The sequence below is a fragment of the Gossypium hirsutum genome, chromosome D11 (assembly GCF_007990345.1).
Source record: "Gossypium hirsutum isolate 1008001.06 chromosome D11, Gossypium_hirsutum_v2.1, whole genome shotgun sequence".
Classification (NCBI taxonomy): domain Eukaryota; kingdom Viridiplantae; phylum Streptophyta; class Magnoliopsida; order Malvales; family Malvaceae; genus Gossypium; species Gossypium hirsutum.
This window is the reverse complement of record NC_053447.1, coordinates 17,820,452-17,832,135: the sequence shown is the minus strand read 5'-3', so window position 1 is coordinate 17,832,135 and position 11,684 is coordinate 17,820,452. Positions and strand designations below refer to the sequence as shown.

General features: G+C 36.5%; 2 protein-coding genes across 2 annotated transcripts; one reads left to right on the top strand and one right to left on the bottom strand.

The window, feature by feature from the left end:
- The first annotated feature begins 233 nt into the window (after positions 1–233).
- On the top strand, positions 234–6,838 carry LOC107901430 (O-fucosyltransferase 27). Its single transcript, XM_016827438.2, has 10 exons — positions 234–752; positions 1,145–1,229; positions 1,867–1,937; positions 2,027–2,115; positions 2,233–2,476; positions 3,295–3,407; positions 3,488–3,578; positions 3,690–3,818; positions 4,004–4,554; positions 4,724–6,838. The coding sequence occupies exons 1-10, from the start codon at positions 558–560 to the stop codon at positions 5,184–5,186; spliced, it is 2,031 nt and encodes a 676-aa protein (XP_016682927.1). The 5' UTR covers positions 234–557; the 3' UTR covers positions 5,187–6,838.
- Positions 6,839–8,621: 1,783 nt separating this feature from the next.
- On the bottom strand, positions 8,622–10,164 carry LOC107912692 (leucine-rich repeat extensin-like protein 3). The gene is made up of 2 exons (XM_016840994.2): positions 9,854–10,164; positions 8,622–9,776 (listed from the first exon to the last, which is right to left on the bottom strand). The coding sequence occupies exons 1-2, from the start codon at positions 10,029–10,031 to the stop codon at positions 8,908–8,910; spliced, it is 1,047 nt and encodes a 348-aa protein (XP_016696483.1). The 5' UTR covers positions 10,032–10,164; the 3' UTR covers positions 8,622–8,907.
- Positions 10,165–11,684: the final 1,520 nt, after the last annotated feature.

Genomic DNA, 11,684 nt, shown 5'->3' with positions numbered 1-11,684 from the left:
CAAATAGATAAGTAATTCCTCGAATGGATTAACACGTACCCTACAAAAAAAGGATTAGACCCACTTCACGTCACATTAATGAACCAAAAAAAGTGCATAAAAAAATGAACCAAAAAAATCACGTCATATTATTCATAAATCAGACCCAATGTGGCAGCATAATATCAAACAAGCATCCTAATCCTACATCCCGATCTCATATTCATTGAGTTAATTCCAAAAATAGCACGCGCAGGTGAAGAGAGTGGAGCAGCAGTATTAATCAGAATCTTTCCCTGTAATAGCATGTCGGATCTCTCACAAGTTACAACCCAATTAAACACCCCCTGCTACTTCAGTTTCTTTTTTACTACAAAACATGTTCTCACACTTATTTAGAGTCTCTCTCTCTCTCTCTCTCTCTCTCTCTCTCTCTTGCTTTGTATTTTGACTTTTCTCGGTGTCTCTCCTTCTGTTCTCTTCAGTTTCCTCTTTCTTTAACCTTTCTTCCGTTTCTAGACAGAGAAAGCAAATACCCCATTGAGTTTTAGGAAAGAAAGAAAAGAATATTATTAAAAATGAAAGAAGGGAAAGCTTTTTTGAAGTCTAAGATGAAATGGGTCGGTTTGGTTGGTTTAGTTTTGTCAGTTTTTTCACTCTTTGTGCACTTCTTGCTAGCCAGATTCACTGAAGACGGCTTCTCCGAGTACCAGTCTTCCATAACCATCTTCTCCTGGAGACCTGTTTTTGAAGCTACAGACCTCTCGAGAACGGTACTATGCGATTCTTTTATATGCTTTTCCTGTTTCGCATTTTCTTGTTTCTAAATTTGATTATTTTCTGTTGACGTGTTTTTACATTCAGGGTATTTGTCTGTTTGTTTGTTTTTTGAAACATTTTGCTCTTGGTAATTTCACTTTTCTGTTCTTGGACATGTGGACTTGGGGGTTTTAGTATTGTTTTTGGGAGTTTTGTTTGGATCCATTTTGGTTAACTGAAAATGCCCAGATTAGTGTTACTTGTTTCTTTTCATTAAGGTGAGCTGAAATTTGTACTTTGGATCCGATTTGATTTGGTTTTAAACTGTTTTTGTAAGTTTTTGTTTGTTAATTTTATTTAACACATATGGCTTCTTAGGGTTTCTTCTTCTATTGTTTTGGTGCAGAGCCCATTGTATAGAAGACTATGGGGTCCTGTTGGGCAATTGGAATCTTTGCAACCACATGCTAATACTAAAGGATACTACGCAGGTTAGCTCTGATTTCCACTTCTGATTTTTGACAGTTATGTGTTTCACAATAATTTTAGTCATTTGTTTAAAAAAAAAAAACATGACATTTCATGCTTTTCATTCCCAAATTCTAGATAATAGATGTTCAGGTTAATTTGCTAGCATTGAATGATTAGGATTTAAGATCTTTTATTTTCCTTATAAAAATTACTGTGACTGCTAACCATCATCTTGATACAATTCCAATGATAAATGTGATGTAGTTCCTTAACAGTACCTACTGAGTGGTTTTCGATGGCTTATAGTAGCTTTGATTGTTTACGATTGACCGCTCAGATTTTTGGAGAGATTAAAATGGAAACCGTGGGCATGCTCGCTCCATCGTATCACCTAGAATTTCCCCTTGTCTTTTAATTCTTATCCTCACATGCAAACTACTCTATGTATGCAACCTGTAGAATGAGAGGGTTGAACTTTATGTTATTTTAAGAGTAATGTTGATGAATTTATTGGTGTATGTGTCTTTATGAAAACACAGATTCTGATTTTTATCATGTCCTCGTGTCTATTGCAAGTTGCAGTTTAATCCACTTTTTGAAAGCATAGAATTGTTATTTCCTACTAAGGTTGTATTATTATACGTGTGCCTTCGACAGATCCTGGAGCTCAGTCAAGTGGGTACATTTTTGTCAGAATACAAGGTGGTTTCCATGAGATTAGGAGCTCGGTAAGGGTGCTATAGTGAAAATTATTATTTATGGGTAAAGTTATCTTATATATGTAGTTGGAATTGTAATGATTTTGTTTGAATCCTAGATATGTGATGTGGTTGCGGTTTCTCGGTTTCTGAATGCTACTTTAGTTGTTCCAGAGATCCAACAAACAACTAGCAAGAAGGGAATCAGGTGACTTTTGATAATTAGTACTGCTTTCTATTCTTATTTGGAGTTGGATCATATGATAATTTGACTTATCAGTAATTTGTCCTGTATCAACTTATATTTGTAATATGTTTGATGCAGCTCACAGTTCAAGAGTTTTGCCTACCTATATAATGAGGAAACGTTTATGGCGGCTTTAGCAAAAGATGTTAATATTGTGAAAACCCTTCCTAAAAGCCTTAAATCAGCGAGGAGAAATAAGGAAATCCCAGTGTTTAGAGTGCCGTATGCAGCTTCACCGTATTATTATTTGCACAATGTGCTCCCTATTTTGATCAAGCATTCTGTAGTTGAACTAGTTGTTTCTGATGGTGGATGCTTGCAGGTGATTGCAGTTGCCAATTTTCTGTGGACCTTTGATTTGAACTTTAAACATTTTATTTTTAACTTCGAATATCACCTTTTCAAATTTTACGTCAGATATAGTTGTTAAGCGCATTTTTCCTATTTCTAATGATGCTTATTTTTGTTAGGCACTAAATCTGTTCTTGGTTTCTTAATTTGCATGTGTTCTAGATCAATTTGTATCCATGTTGTTCTTTTGTTAAAATTGATAAATATTGAGGGCATGCATTCTTGTGGTGAAGGTTAATAGCACCTTGCTAGTTTCTCATCTATCAATTATAATTGTTAAGCATTTGGTGGTTTCTCTAATAGGCTCGATTTAGTCTTGTCGTGTTTGACCCTTAGGCACTTGCATTCTTACCAATGCGTGACCTACATTTATGTCATGTGCTACGTCTATATCAGGAATACAATTCTCTTTCTAATGGTTGAAACAATTCAAAAGACTTGATTTAATCATCTTTCTATTGACTCGAACAATTTCAAAAGACTTTTACCAAGTTAGCTACACAGATTTGTTATGTAGAGCATGGTACATCTTGCTTTTCATGTTAAATTCCTGAAACACCAAGTGCTCTGCTTAAACTGCATTTAGGTAACCATTTTACTGTTCATCCTTTTGTGCGTCAGACTTTTTAAGGTCTCTTAACTGACATTTTGTGCTACTGATATCTTCAGATTAGTAGTTAAGACTAATGTGAATATTGCTGCATTGAAGTTGAAATGCCTTATTATACACAAATTTTAATTTCTTTATGAATTTGTGATTGTTGCTAATATTTTCCGTATCTGATTTAGGCAATTCTTCCACCGGATCTTGAAGAGTATCAAAGTCTTAGATGTAGGGTTGCTTTTCATGCCCTGAGGTTCCGACAGGATGTTCAGGACCTAGCAACTAATATATTGCATAGGTGAATAGCTAACCATGATTGTATTATGTAATATTATTTCCTTTCTTTTTTTTTTCCCTAATATGTTGTTATCAATTAAGATTAAGGGCTCCTGGGAGACCATTTATTGCTTTTGATCCCGGTATGACAAGAGATGCTTTAGCCTATCACGGTTGTTCTGAACTCTTCCAGGTACCTGCTTTTATACTCAGAAGGCACCATTGGTGCTTTTACTCACTGAACCTTTGTTTCAAATATTGCCCATCATTTGACATGTTTATTCTCTTTTGGAGCTTACCCAAGGATGTGCATGCTGAGCTCATTCAGCACAGAAGAGCTTGGATGAGAAAACGTGGGATAATAAAAGGGCAGCTTTCAGTAAATTCTGCTAAGCAACGTCTCAAGGGTTCATGCCCATTGACGCCAGAAGAGGTAGTCATTTTTTATTGATGAACTTCATTTACTTATGAAGCTTCAGATCTATGCTCATCTTATTGTTTGAAACCAAATATGTTAACACATCATAAAAAGTTAATTAATGTAGTCATTCCATTGGATAAGGAGAGAAAATTTGAGAAAACTTGAGATGTTGAATGAAGTCACTTGTCTTTCTACAGGTTGGTATTCTTCTTCGGGCATATGGATACTCATGGGATACAATAATATATGTGTCTGGAGGTGAAGTTTTTGGAGGCCAGAGGACATTGATCCCACTTCACGGATTGTTTGAAAATGTTGTTGATAGGACTTCCCTCAGCACAAGCTGGGAGCTGAGTAGAATTTACGGTCGCGAGGCTAACCTCGATGAAAGTTATCCAAGGGCTCCTCCATCTGCTCAGGTTGAAACAAAGCTTGATGCTTGGAAAAACTCTGGTCCTCGTCCTCGTCCTCTCCCACCTCCTCCTGCTAGACCCAAGACTTATAATATTGAAGGGTGGTGGGGTTGGGTTGCTGAGAGTGACAATGAGCCTGAAAGTACAGTTGTAGAGTTGAGGACTAATGCCCATAAGTTACTATGGGAAGCCATAGACTATACAGTTGCTGTTGAAGCTGATGTTTTCATTCCTGGATTAGATAGTGATGGTAAGGGACATCCAAATTTTGCCAGTCTGGTTATGGGACACAGATTGTATCAATCTGCTGCATCTAAAACATACAGGCCAGACAGGTAAGCATCTCTCTGACCAGACACGTTTGCTTGAATTTACACAATTAGTTTAGGGATGTATGATTTAGTTGCAAGTTAATGACAGTTGTGATTTCTTTTTAAACGTCTATCAAGTCATGTAAGGTTACATGCTCTCACCATGCATTGATTGTATGCTTTTTCAACACAGGAAAGAAGTTGTCAGGCTTTTGGATCAAATTCACGGCCACATATATCATGCAAACCATTCCTGGTTAACATCAATACGAAGACATATGCGGAGCTCTTTAATTGATGGATTGATCGAAGCATCAAATAAGTCAAAATCTTCATCTTTACTTTCACATCCAGTCCCTGAATGTTCTTGCTTGAGGCCTAATCCTAGTGAAACATTGTCTAATGCTTCAACCCCTTCAGTGCACTTGCAAGTTCACGCTGCTCTTGGTGTGGTACATCGTTGTCCTGCTTGGATGGACGGTGAAAAGAATTTAAGCTCTAATGAAAAGGACAACGAGGAGGATATTGATGAAAATGATCCATCATCATCTAGACTGTTTCTTCAGCATGCAGGAAGTCATGATGCTGGAGGCGAAGATATAAACCTCAAAGAAGAATCTCAATTTGAGGATCAAGAAGAAGATGGTGGTGATTGACAACAGGAGCTTTATATATTTTGTTCAAGTTCCAAAAATGCGGCACCAGCATTGCAGTGTCAGTGTACATATTTTAGAGTGAGCAAGAGTGTCTTGAATTCCAAGTCAAGATGAAGAAGCAAGGTGCCTTACACCAGTTCTCAAACTCCGGTGAGTCGGGCCTCTAATCGAATCCATCAGAAGTGATATTAAGTTCTTTTACACGGTGATGTATCATATAATTGAAGCTTCGTCGGAAGGCAATCGTGTTTTCTGCGAGTAAGCCTGCAATCAATTTTGACTAGTCTTACCTAGTTCTTGATTTACAAACGTAAGTTTTTGTGGATCTATTTTGGGACATTCCCAAATGATTATGGGCATTTTTCATGCATGACATAACATGATTAAGAACAGAATGAGATAGGTGTTTTCCTTTAATCCATTACTAAATATCTATCTATTTATTCCTTTTGTGATGGATGTTGGCTCTCATTTCATTTGATAATTCCTTGTATGCTTGGGAATTTTTGTTCTAAACAGGCTTATGAAAATTCCCGGCCTAGAAAAAATAAGAATATGAATACAGGCACCCTTTTGGAACCAAATTTTCTTCTCCAAGAATGTAAAAATGTCCATAATAAAGCATTGTGGCTCAAAAAGCATGTTTCGAATCATCCCAAGCTAGATTAAGGTGTGGATTATAATAAAATCCGATATAGATTAAGTTGTTAATGATTGATCATTGATGTGGCATTTTTTTCTACACATGCTAATCATTCCACAGCGGACTAAATTATATCTGAATAAAGAAAATTCTCAGAACAGTTATCAATAAAAGTCGCTGTCACAGTGAAGTTTCCTTGGGCTTTCTCGGTCAAACAAAAGCCTTCACAACAGAGAATTGAAGTTTCAGCGATCTTGAAAGCCAAGCATGGTATGTGTATTTTTGAACAGTTTTGTCAAACGCATGGTTTCGCAGCAACTTGAGTCGACCACTAAGAAAGCAGTCAAAAAGGCCATGTGGCTTCTAGTTCGTCAACCTTGAGCCAGACTTTTGTCTTCAATAATGGAATTCCACAGTAATATTAGCTTGATCTTCAAGCAAATATTTGGTTTAAGAACCCCCAAACATGACATAGTAAACCATCTAGTCTCAAATCAATCAAGCAAGCAAAAACACCAGTTAAATCTTCTCTGTCCATTGGGAGTTTTTGTCAAAGACCAAGATGAGCAAATACAAGGAGGAGCTTTCGTGTGAATCCTTTTTAAGATTTCTGCTGTCCTTATGCACCAATTCATTCTCAAAAACCGCACAACCAAGTGGCCCTGAAGCTGCCATAGCTACTGCAACTAAACATTTTAGTCAAAAAGTAACGTTTGGGTAGTTTTTATAGCATCTCTTCAAACAAGCATTAAATTGTAGGGGGGTCCTCTCCTGTCTCTGTAAGTGTAGCTATATTCCATTTTCTAATTAAGAGTAAGAGGCTTTCGTTGTAAAATAGGTATACTACATAAACAAGTACCATATACGTACATGTGGATACCCATCTTTCGGCTAATCTAAGCCTGAGACTCCACTTCCCTAGGCTAACAAGTAGGTTTTTATTCAACAATATTAAGGAGTTCTGTAATGGTTGCCTGTAATAAGAGTTGAACTATATATTTTCTGTTTATATTGAATTTGGTTGAACAAAAAATATTTTATTAACAAAGTAAAACATTTGCAACAGAACTTGTGATGAAATCTTATTTAGCACCATTCATATGTACAGATTAAGTTTGCTTGTAAAGACATAAATCTAAACATTTGAGAGGATCAAATTTAAGATTCTAAATAATTTCTCCAAAATTTTGTCCTCTATGAGTTTTATACCAAATTTCTCCCAAAGTTTTACCATTTCTCAAAATTTTCTTTTACTTCTCAAAATTATTAAATAAAAAAATTATTCTTTAAGTATAATTTATTTGATATTAAAATTTAACTCTGGTTTATGTATTTTGCTGATTGGAATTTTATCACATAACACCAAACCTAGTATAACTAAAATGTCAATAGCAAAGCATTTTGGCTCAACAAGCCTCTTTCGAATTCTCCATCTCCAAATCAAAAAATAAGGATAAAGCTGTGGAGTATGATAAAATCTGATGTGTAGATTAAGCTGCTAATGATTGATCATTAGTATGACCTTTTTTTTTCAACATATACACATTATTCCGCAGATGTGCGAACTATTAATAGGCTAAACATAATTGCATCTGAATAAAGAAAACTCTCAAAAAAGATCAATTTATCGTTAAGTTGCTGTCATATTGAAGTTTCAGCAACCATGTAAACTTTTCCTACTTATGACCAATATCATCCCTCTTGTTTTTGTTAATACTAGAAACTAGATTGCTCTCACATTTGAAATCCATTATTTTTTATGTGGCAGGTTTCAGATTTTGAGAGACCTTATACCTCAAAATGATGAAAAGAGAGACAAGGCTGTACATATTGCATATGTTCTATACATGCATGAAAGTGATCACTATGTTTATTATTTGTTTCTCATGAATAGATTTTGATGTGTAGGTCAAAGAGTACATTCAGTTTTTTACAGGAAAAGTTGCAAATATATGAGCCAGGAGACAACAAAATTGAGTCCAGGGGTAAGCTTTTTTGTGCTTAATGTTTGGGCCTATGCATGTGCATGCCGATGTGGTTATTTTGCACGAACCTTTTAATGATTTATATTGACGGGTGCGTGGTATGTTGTTGGTTAATGTTGATGATGCTTCGTTATTGGAGATTTAAAATGCTAAAAGCATAGGAAAAAGGTTAAAAATAATTCCATCTTTGTTTACTGCTATCAGCAGAGAGAGCTTATCCATCATCTTATCCAAAGAACCAGAAGTAGCCGTTCCTGATGCATTTCTTTTGTCACCAAACCGCCAAAAACAGCCAAAAAGTAAGAAAGAAAAAACCTAATTTTCTACTTCTATGTCATCTGTCTCCATCTGCACCATCCTAATTGTCGTCTCCATTACTGAATATTGAGCAATCGGCTGAGAATGGAGGAAATATATATAGGTACAAGACAAAACTATATTCTTTTGATTGCATTATTAAATGAAATCAACACCAGTGTCCAGATGGCTAATCATATATTAGCTAGGCTTTCTATTTGTAAACCTAGAACAGTTGGAGTGGGATGCTGCAACGTGTATCTTCTTTCTATCAATCTTTCAAGTTAATAAGACACTCGTTGTTTTCATTTAACTAAATAAAATTCCATGTTTTTAGTGATGGCATGTCGTGATTATCATTTTCGTTTAGTGGTTGCTGTTAGCTTATTTATTACGTAGTTCAGGCTTCACTAATATAGTAATTGCTCAACAAATTAAAAAAAAAAAAAAGAAGAAGAAGCTGGAGCCGTAAAATGAAAAAAAAAGTTCTGATTTAGAAGAACTTTAGACTAAAGAGAATAAACCTGTTGGAATCAGAGATGACCCCAGGATTGGATTTATTATATAGTACAATAATTGTGTCACATTCACGGGAGCTTCTTATTGACAATGGCACAGTCAATCACACAACAAACAACCAAGAGAAAGCCCACACTGTTTAGGTAGATTATTTAACTGTATATATAATTTATAATCGTAATGAACAAAAAAGATATACATATGTAATTGATAATCACCAGAAGAGTGGCTAGATTGTGATAGGTTTTAGTGGAGAATCATTACTTATAGTATACAATTAAGGAGAGGATTTCTTTGGTGAAGTAGAGGCAGAGGCAGGGGGGATACCAGGGAAAGGCGGTACAGGTGGGAAATGGAATGGGGGAAGAGGAAACGGAAAGGTTGGTGGAGGTGGAGGTGGTGGCGATGGTGGTGGAGTTAGTCCTGGAATCGGTGGAAGATGAAACCATGGTGCTGGAGGTGCTGGAGGTGCCGGAGGAGGCTGGAAGGGGTTCGGGATAAATGGAGCTGGAGGTGCGGGAGGAGGCTGGAAAGGGTTTGGAATAAGTGGAGCCGGTGGTGCGGGAGGAGGCTGAAAAGGGTTTGGAATAAGTGGAGCCGGTGGTGCTGGAGGAGGCTGAAAAGGGTTTGGAATAAGAGGAGCTGGAGGAGGCTGAAAGGGGTTTGGAATAAGTGGAGCTGGAGGAGGCTGAAATGGGTTTGGAATAAGTGGAGCTGGTGGTGGCAGTATGGGAGGAAGCAACGGAGGAGGCTGAAAGGGGTTCGGAGGAAACAGGGGAGGAGGGAAAAAGAATGATTCAGGGTGGCCAAGGACAGCCTTTTCTCCATTTGCTTCTTTTGGTTTTGTTCTACACAGGTTTGGTTGTTTTAGAGGCTTGAAGCTGAAAGCCCCTGCTGAAAACACACGAGTTCCATGCTTCCCCGACACCAGACGGAGTGCAGACGAAGCTGGTATTGAGGCCACCACATTACAATCTGGCTCACTGTTTCTAATAAATTTCACTGAACATCCATTGATTTTCTTCACCCTTCTGCTAACTGAGAAAGGCAATCGAAGTTCGAATTCACCATGCTCATTGGTTTTCACTTCCTGCACGAAACCTGGCCTTGAAGTCCCTTCTTTACATTCCACTGCAACTGATGCACCTGCACACAAAACCACCCCAATTCAGACTAACTGATGGAGATGGAAGCCTTATACAAGTTTGGCAATGGAGTTAAACCTGAAATGAAATGGCTGGTCCTAGAGAACTCCTCTTGGGAACATGTAGTATCACAGTACACACGTCCAACAACAACTGCAGATTTCTTCCGATGATGATGATGATGGGCATGGCTACCCTCTGACAAATCTATGGCTATGGAACTGGACAATATTATTATAAGGAAAAACCAACACATTTTTCAAGCCTCTTTTTATTTTCTAGGAAGTTTGTCGATACCAATTATTTCAAGGATATGGTGTTTATAAATAACTCCCCCTCTACTTCTATTTTCTTCTTTATTTAAAAACAAAACAAAGGAGATCATAATTGGGATATTAAGATTAAAAATGTGATAAGTTAAACCAAAATATTTTGGTCATTTTGGGATGAACAGGGGTCCCTGTTGGTTCACGAGACCTTTAAAACGGCCACAAAAGGATTATTTCACGTGGCCTCAGTCTCAATACTCTCATGCCATGACAAAAATTGTTGTCAAACTCGAAAATGAAAGTTGTAATACTTCTAAAATAAATTAACTAAATTAATCAATTGCCAAAAGTCTTAGATCAGATGTTTTTCAATGTTATTTTGCCAAACTGTGCATGTGAGTTGTAGGACATCATAATAATTGATTCCTTTCAGACTTTACATTCAAGACTGAGATTGTTCGGAAAGAAATAATTTAAGATTAAGAGCAGCGGAGTTGAGTAAAGCTTGCATTTTTCCTTCACGGGTATCAGAAACAGAAACACATGCACTCTTGTCTTGTTTCTTACTAGACAAGGTAAGCTCTAGAAGTAGTATCCTATAAATATATTGTAATTATATGGATATTATGATCTCATGCTTTGCCAGAAACTGAAAGGAACAAAAAAAGAGTTGCGAGACATTCCATTCAAGTCAACAATTATGTCTCAAAATCATTGTTTTTATAAAAGAAATTAAATGGTGTCGTAAATGGGAGATGATAGATTTTTGGTTAGCCTTCACCGTCTTGTTTCTTCCATTCCAAAGTCCTCATGTCATTATTATGATGTAAAGCTTAAAACTTTGATTTGCTTGTGCAAATAATAAAGTGTGGTATGCTCTCCCACACCATTCACAAGCTCACCTCTTTTGCCAAATCACTCCCCTGTTAACTTTTTTAAGAAAATGCATGAAGTAGAATGACAGCTTTTAGGAGTGGGAGGCTGTTATTGGTTATCTGGAGACTCAGCCCTGCAAGGATATAAACGATGAATTATAAAGCTCCATATTTAAGTCGACGGAAAGAGACGTAGAGTTGATAGGTAAAAAATTCTGTTTTAGAAGACGGTCATATTTTCATTTATAGCCAACCTGGGCCTTCATACTTTTGTAGCCCAGCTCTGTATTTCTCCATTCCCAATACTGCTGTAGCTTAACGTCTAACATTTCAATGAGGGGACATTTTGCTTTGGGCCTTTTGGGCTCCTAATACTTTACTCTTTCACAGCTAGTTTACCATTAATATTGTCAAGTAAAAAAATTGATAGTGTTTACCGTTATTATTAAAAGGGTAAATTATTAAAATAATTACTTCGGTTTGTTTCAGATTATATTTTGGTCATTTATGTTTGAAATATTACGTTTTAGCCACTTATATTATTTTGTTGTAACATTTTAGTCATTGAGCCGTTAATTGCCGTTAACGGTGTAATGGTAACCTGACGTGGCACGTTAAATCATCATTTCAAACAAAAAATTTAGGTTAAATTCTACAATTTGTCCCTATATTTTTTTCATTTCGAGCAATTTAATTTTCTTTCTTTTATGTTCTTTGAACTTTTCTTTTTCTTTTTTTTTCCCATTTTCTTCTGCTTCTCCCTCT

Excerpts from the sequence above, each read along its gene's own strand:
- LOC107901430 (XM_016827438.2), top strand. The coding sequence starts at position 558 with ATGAAAGAAGGGAAAGCTTTTTTGAAGTCTAAGATGAAATGGGTCGGT. Across the intron at positions 2,477-3,294 it reads CTGATGGTGGATGCTTGCAG|GCAATTCTTCCACCGGATCT; the intron begins GTGATTGCAGTT and ends TATCTGATTTAG. Across the intron at positions 3,819-4,003 it reads GCCCATTGACGCCAGAAGAG|GTTGGTATTCTTCTTCGGGC; the intron begins GTAGTCATTTTT and ends GTCTTTCTACAG.
- LOC107912692 (XM_016840994.2), bottom strand. The coding sequence starts at position 10,031 with ATGTGTTGGTTTTTCCTTATAATAATATTGTCCAGTTCCATAGCCATA. Across the intron at positions 9,777-9,853 it reads GACCAGCCATTTCATTTCAG|GTGCATCAGTTGCAGTGGAA; the intron begins GTTTAACTCCAT and ends TTTTGTGTGCAG.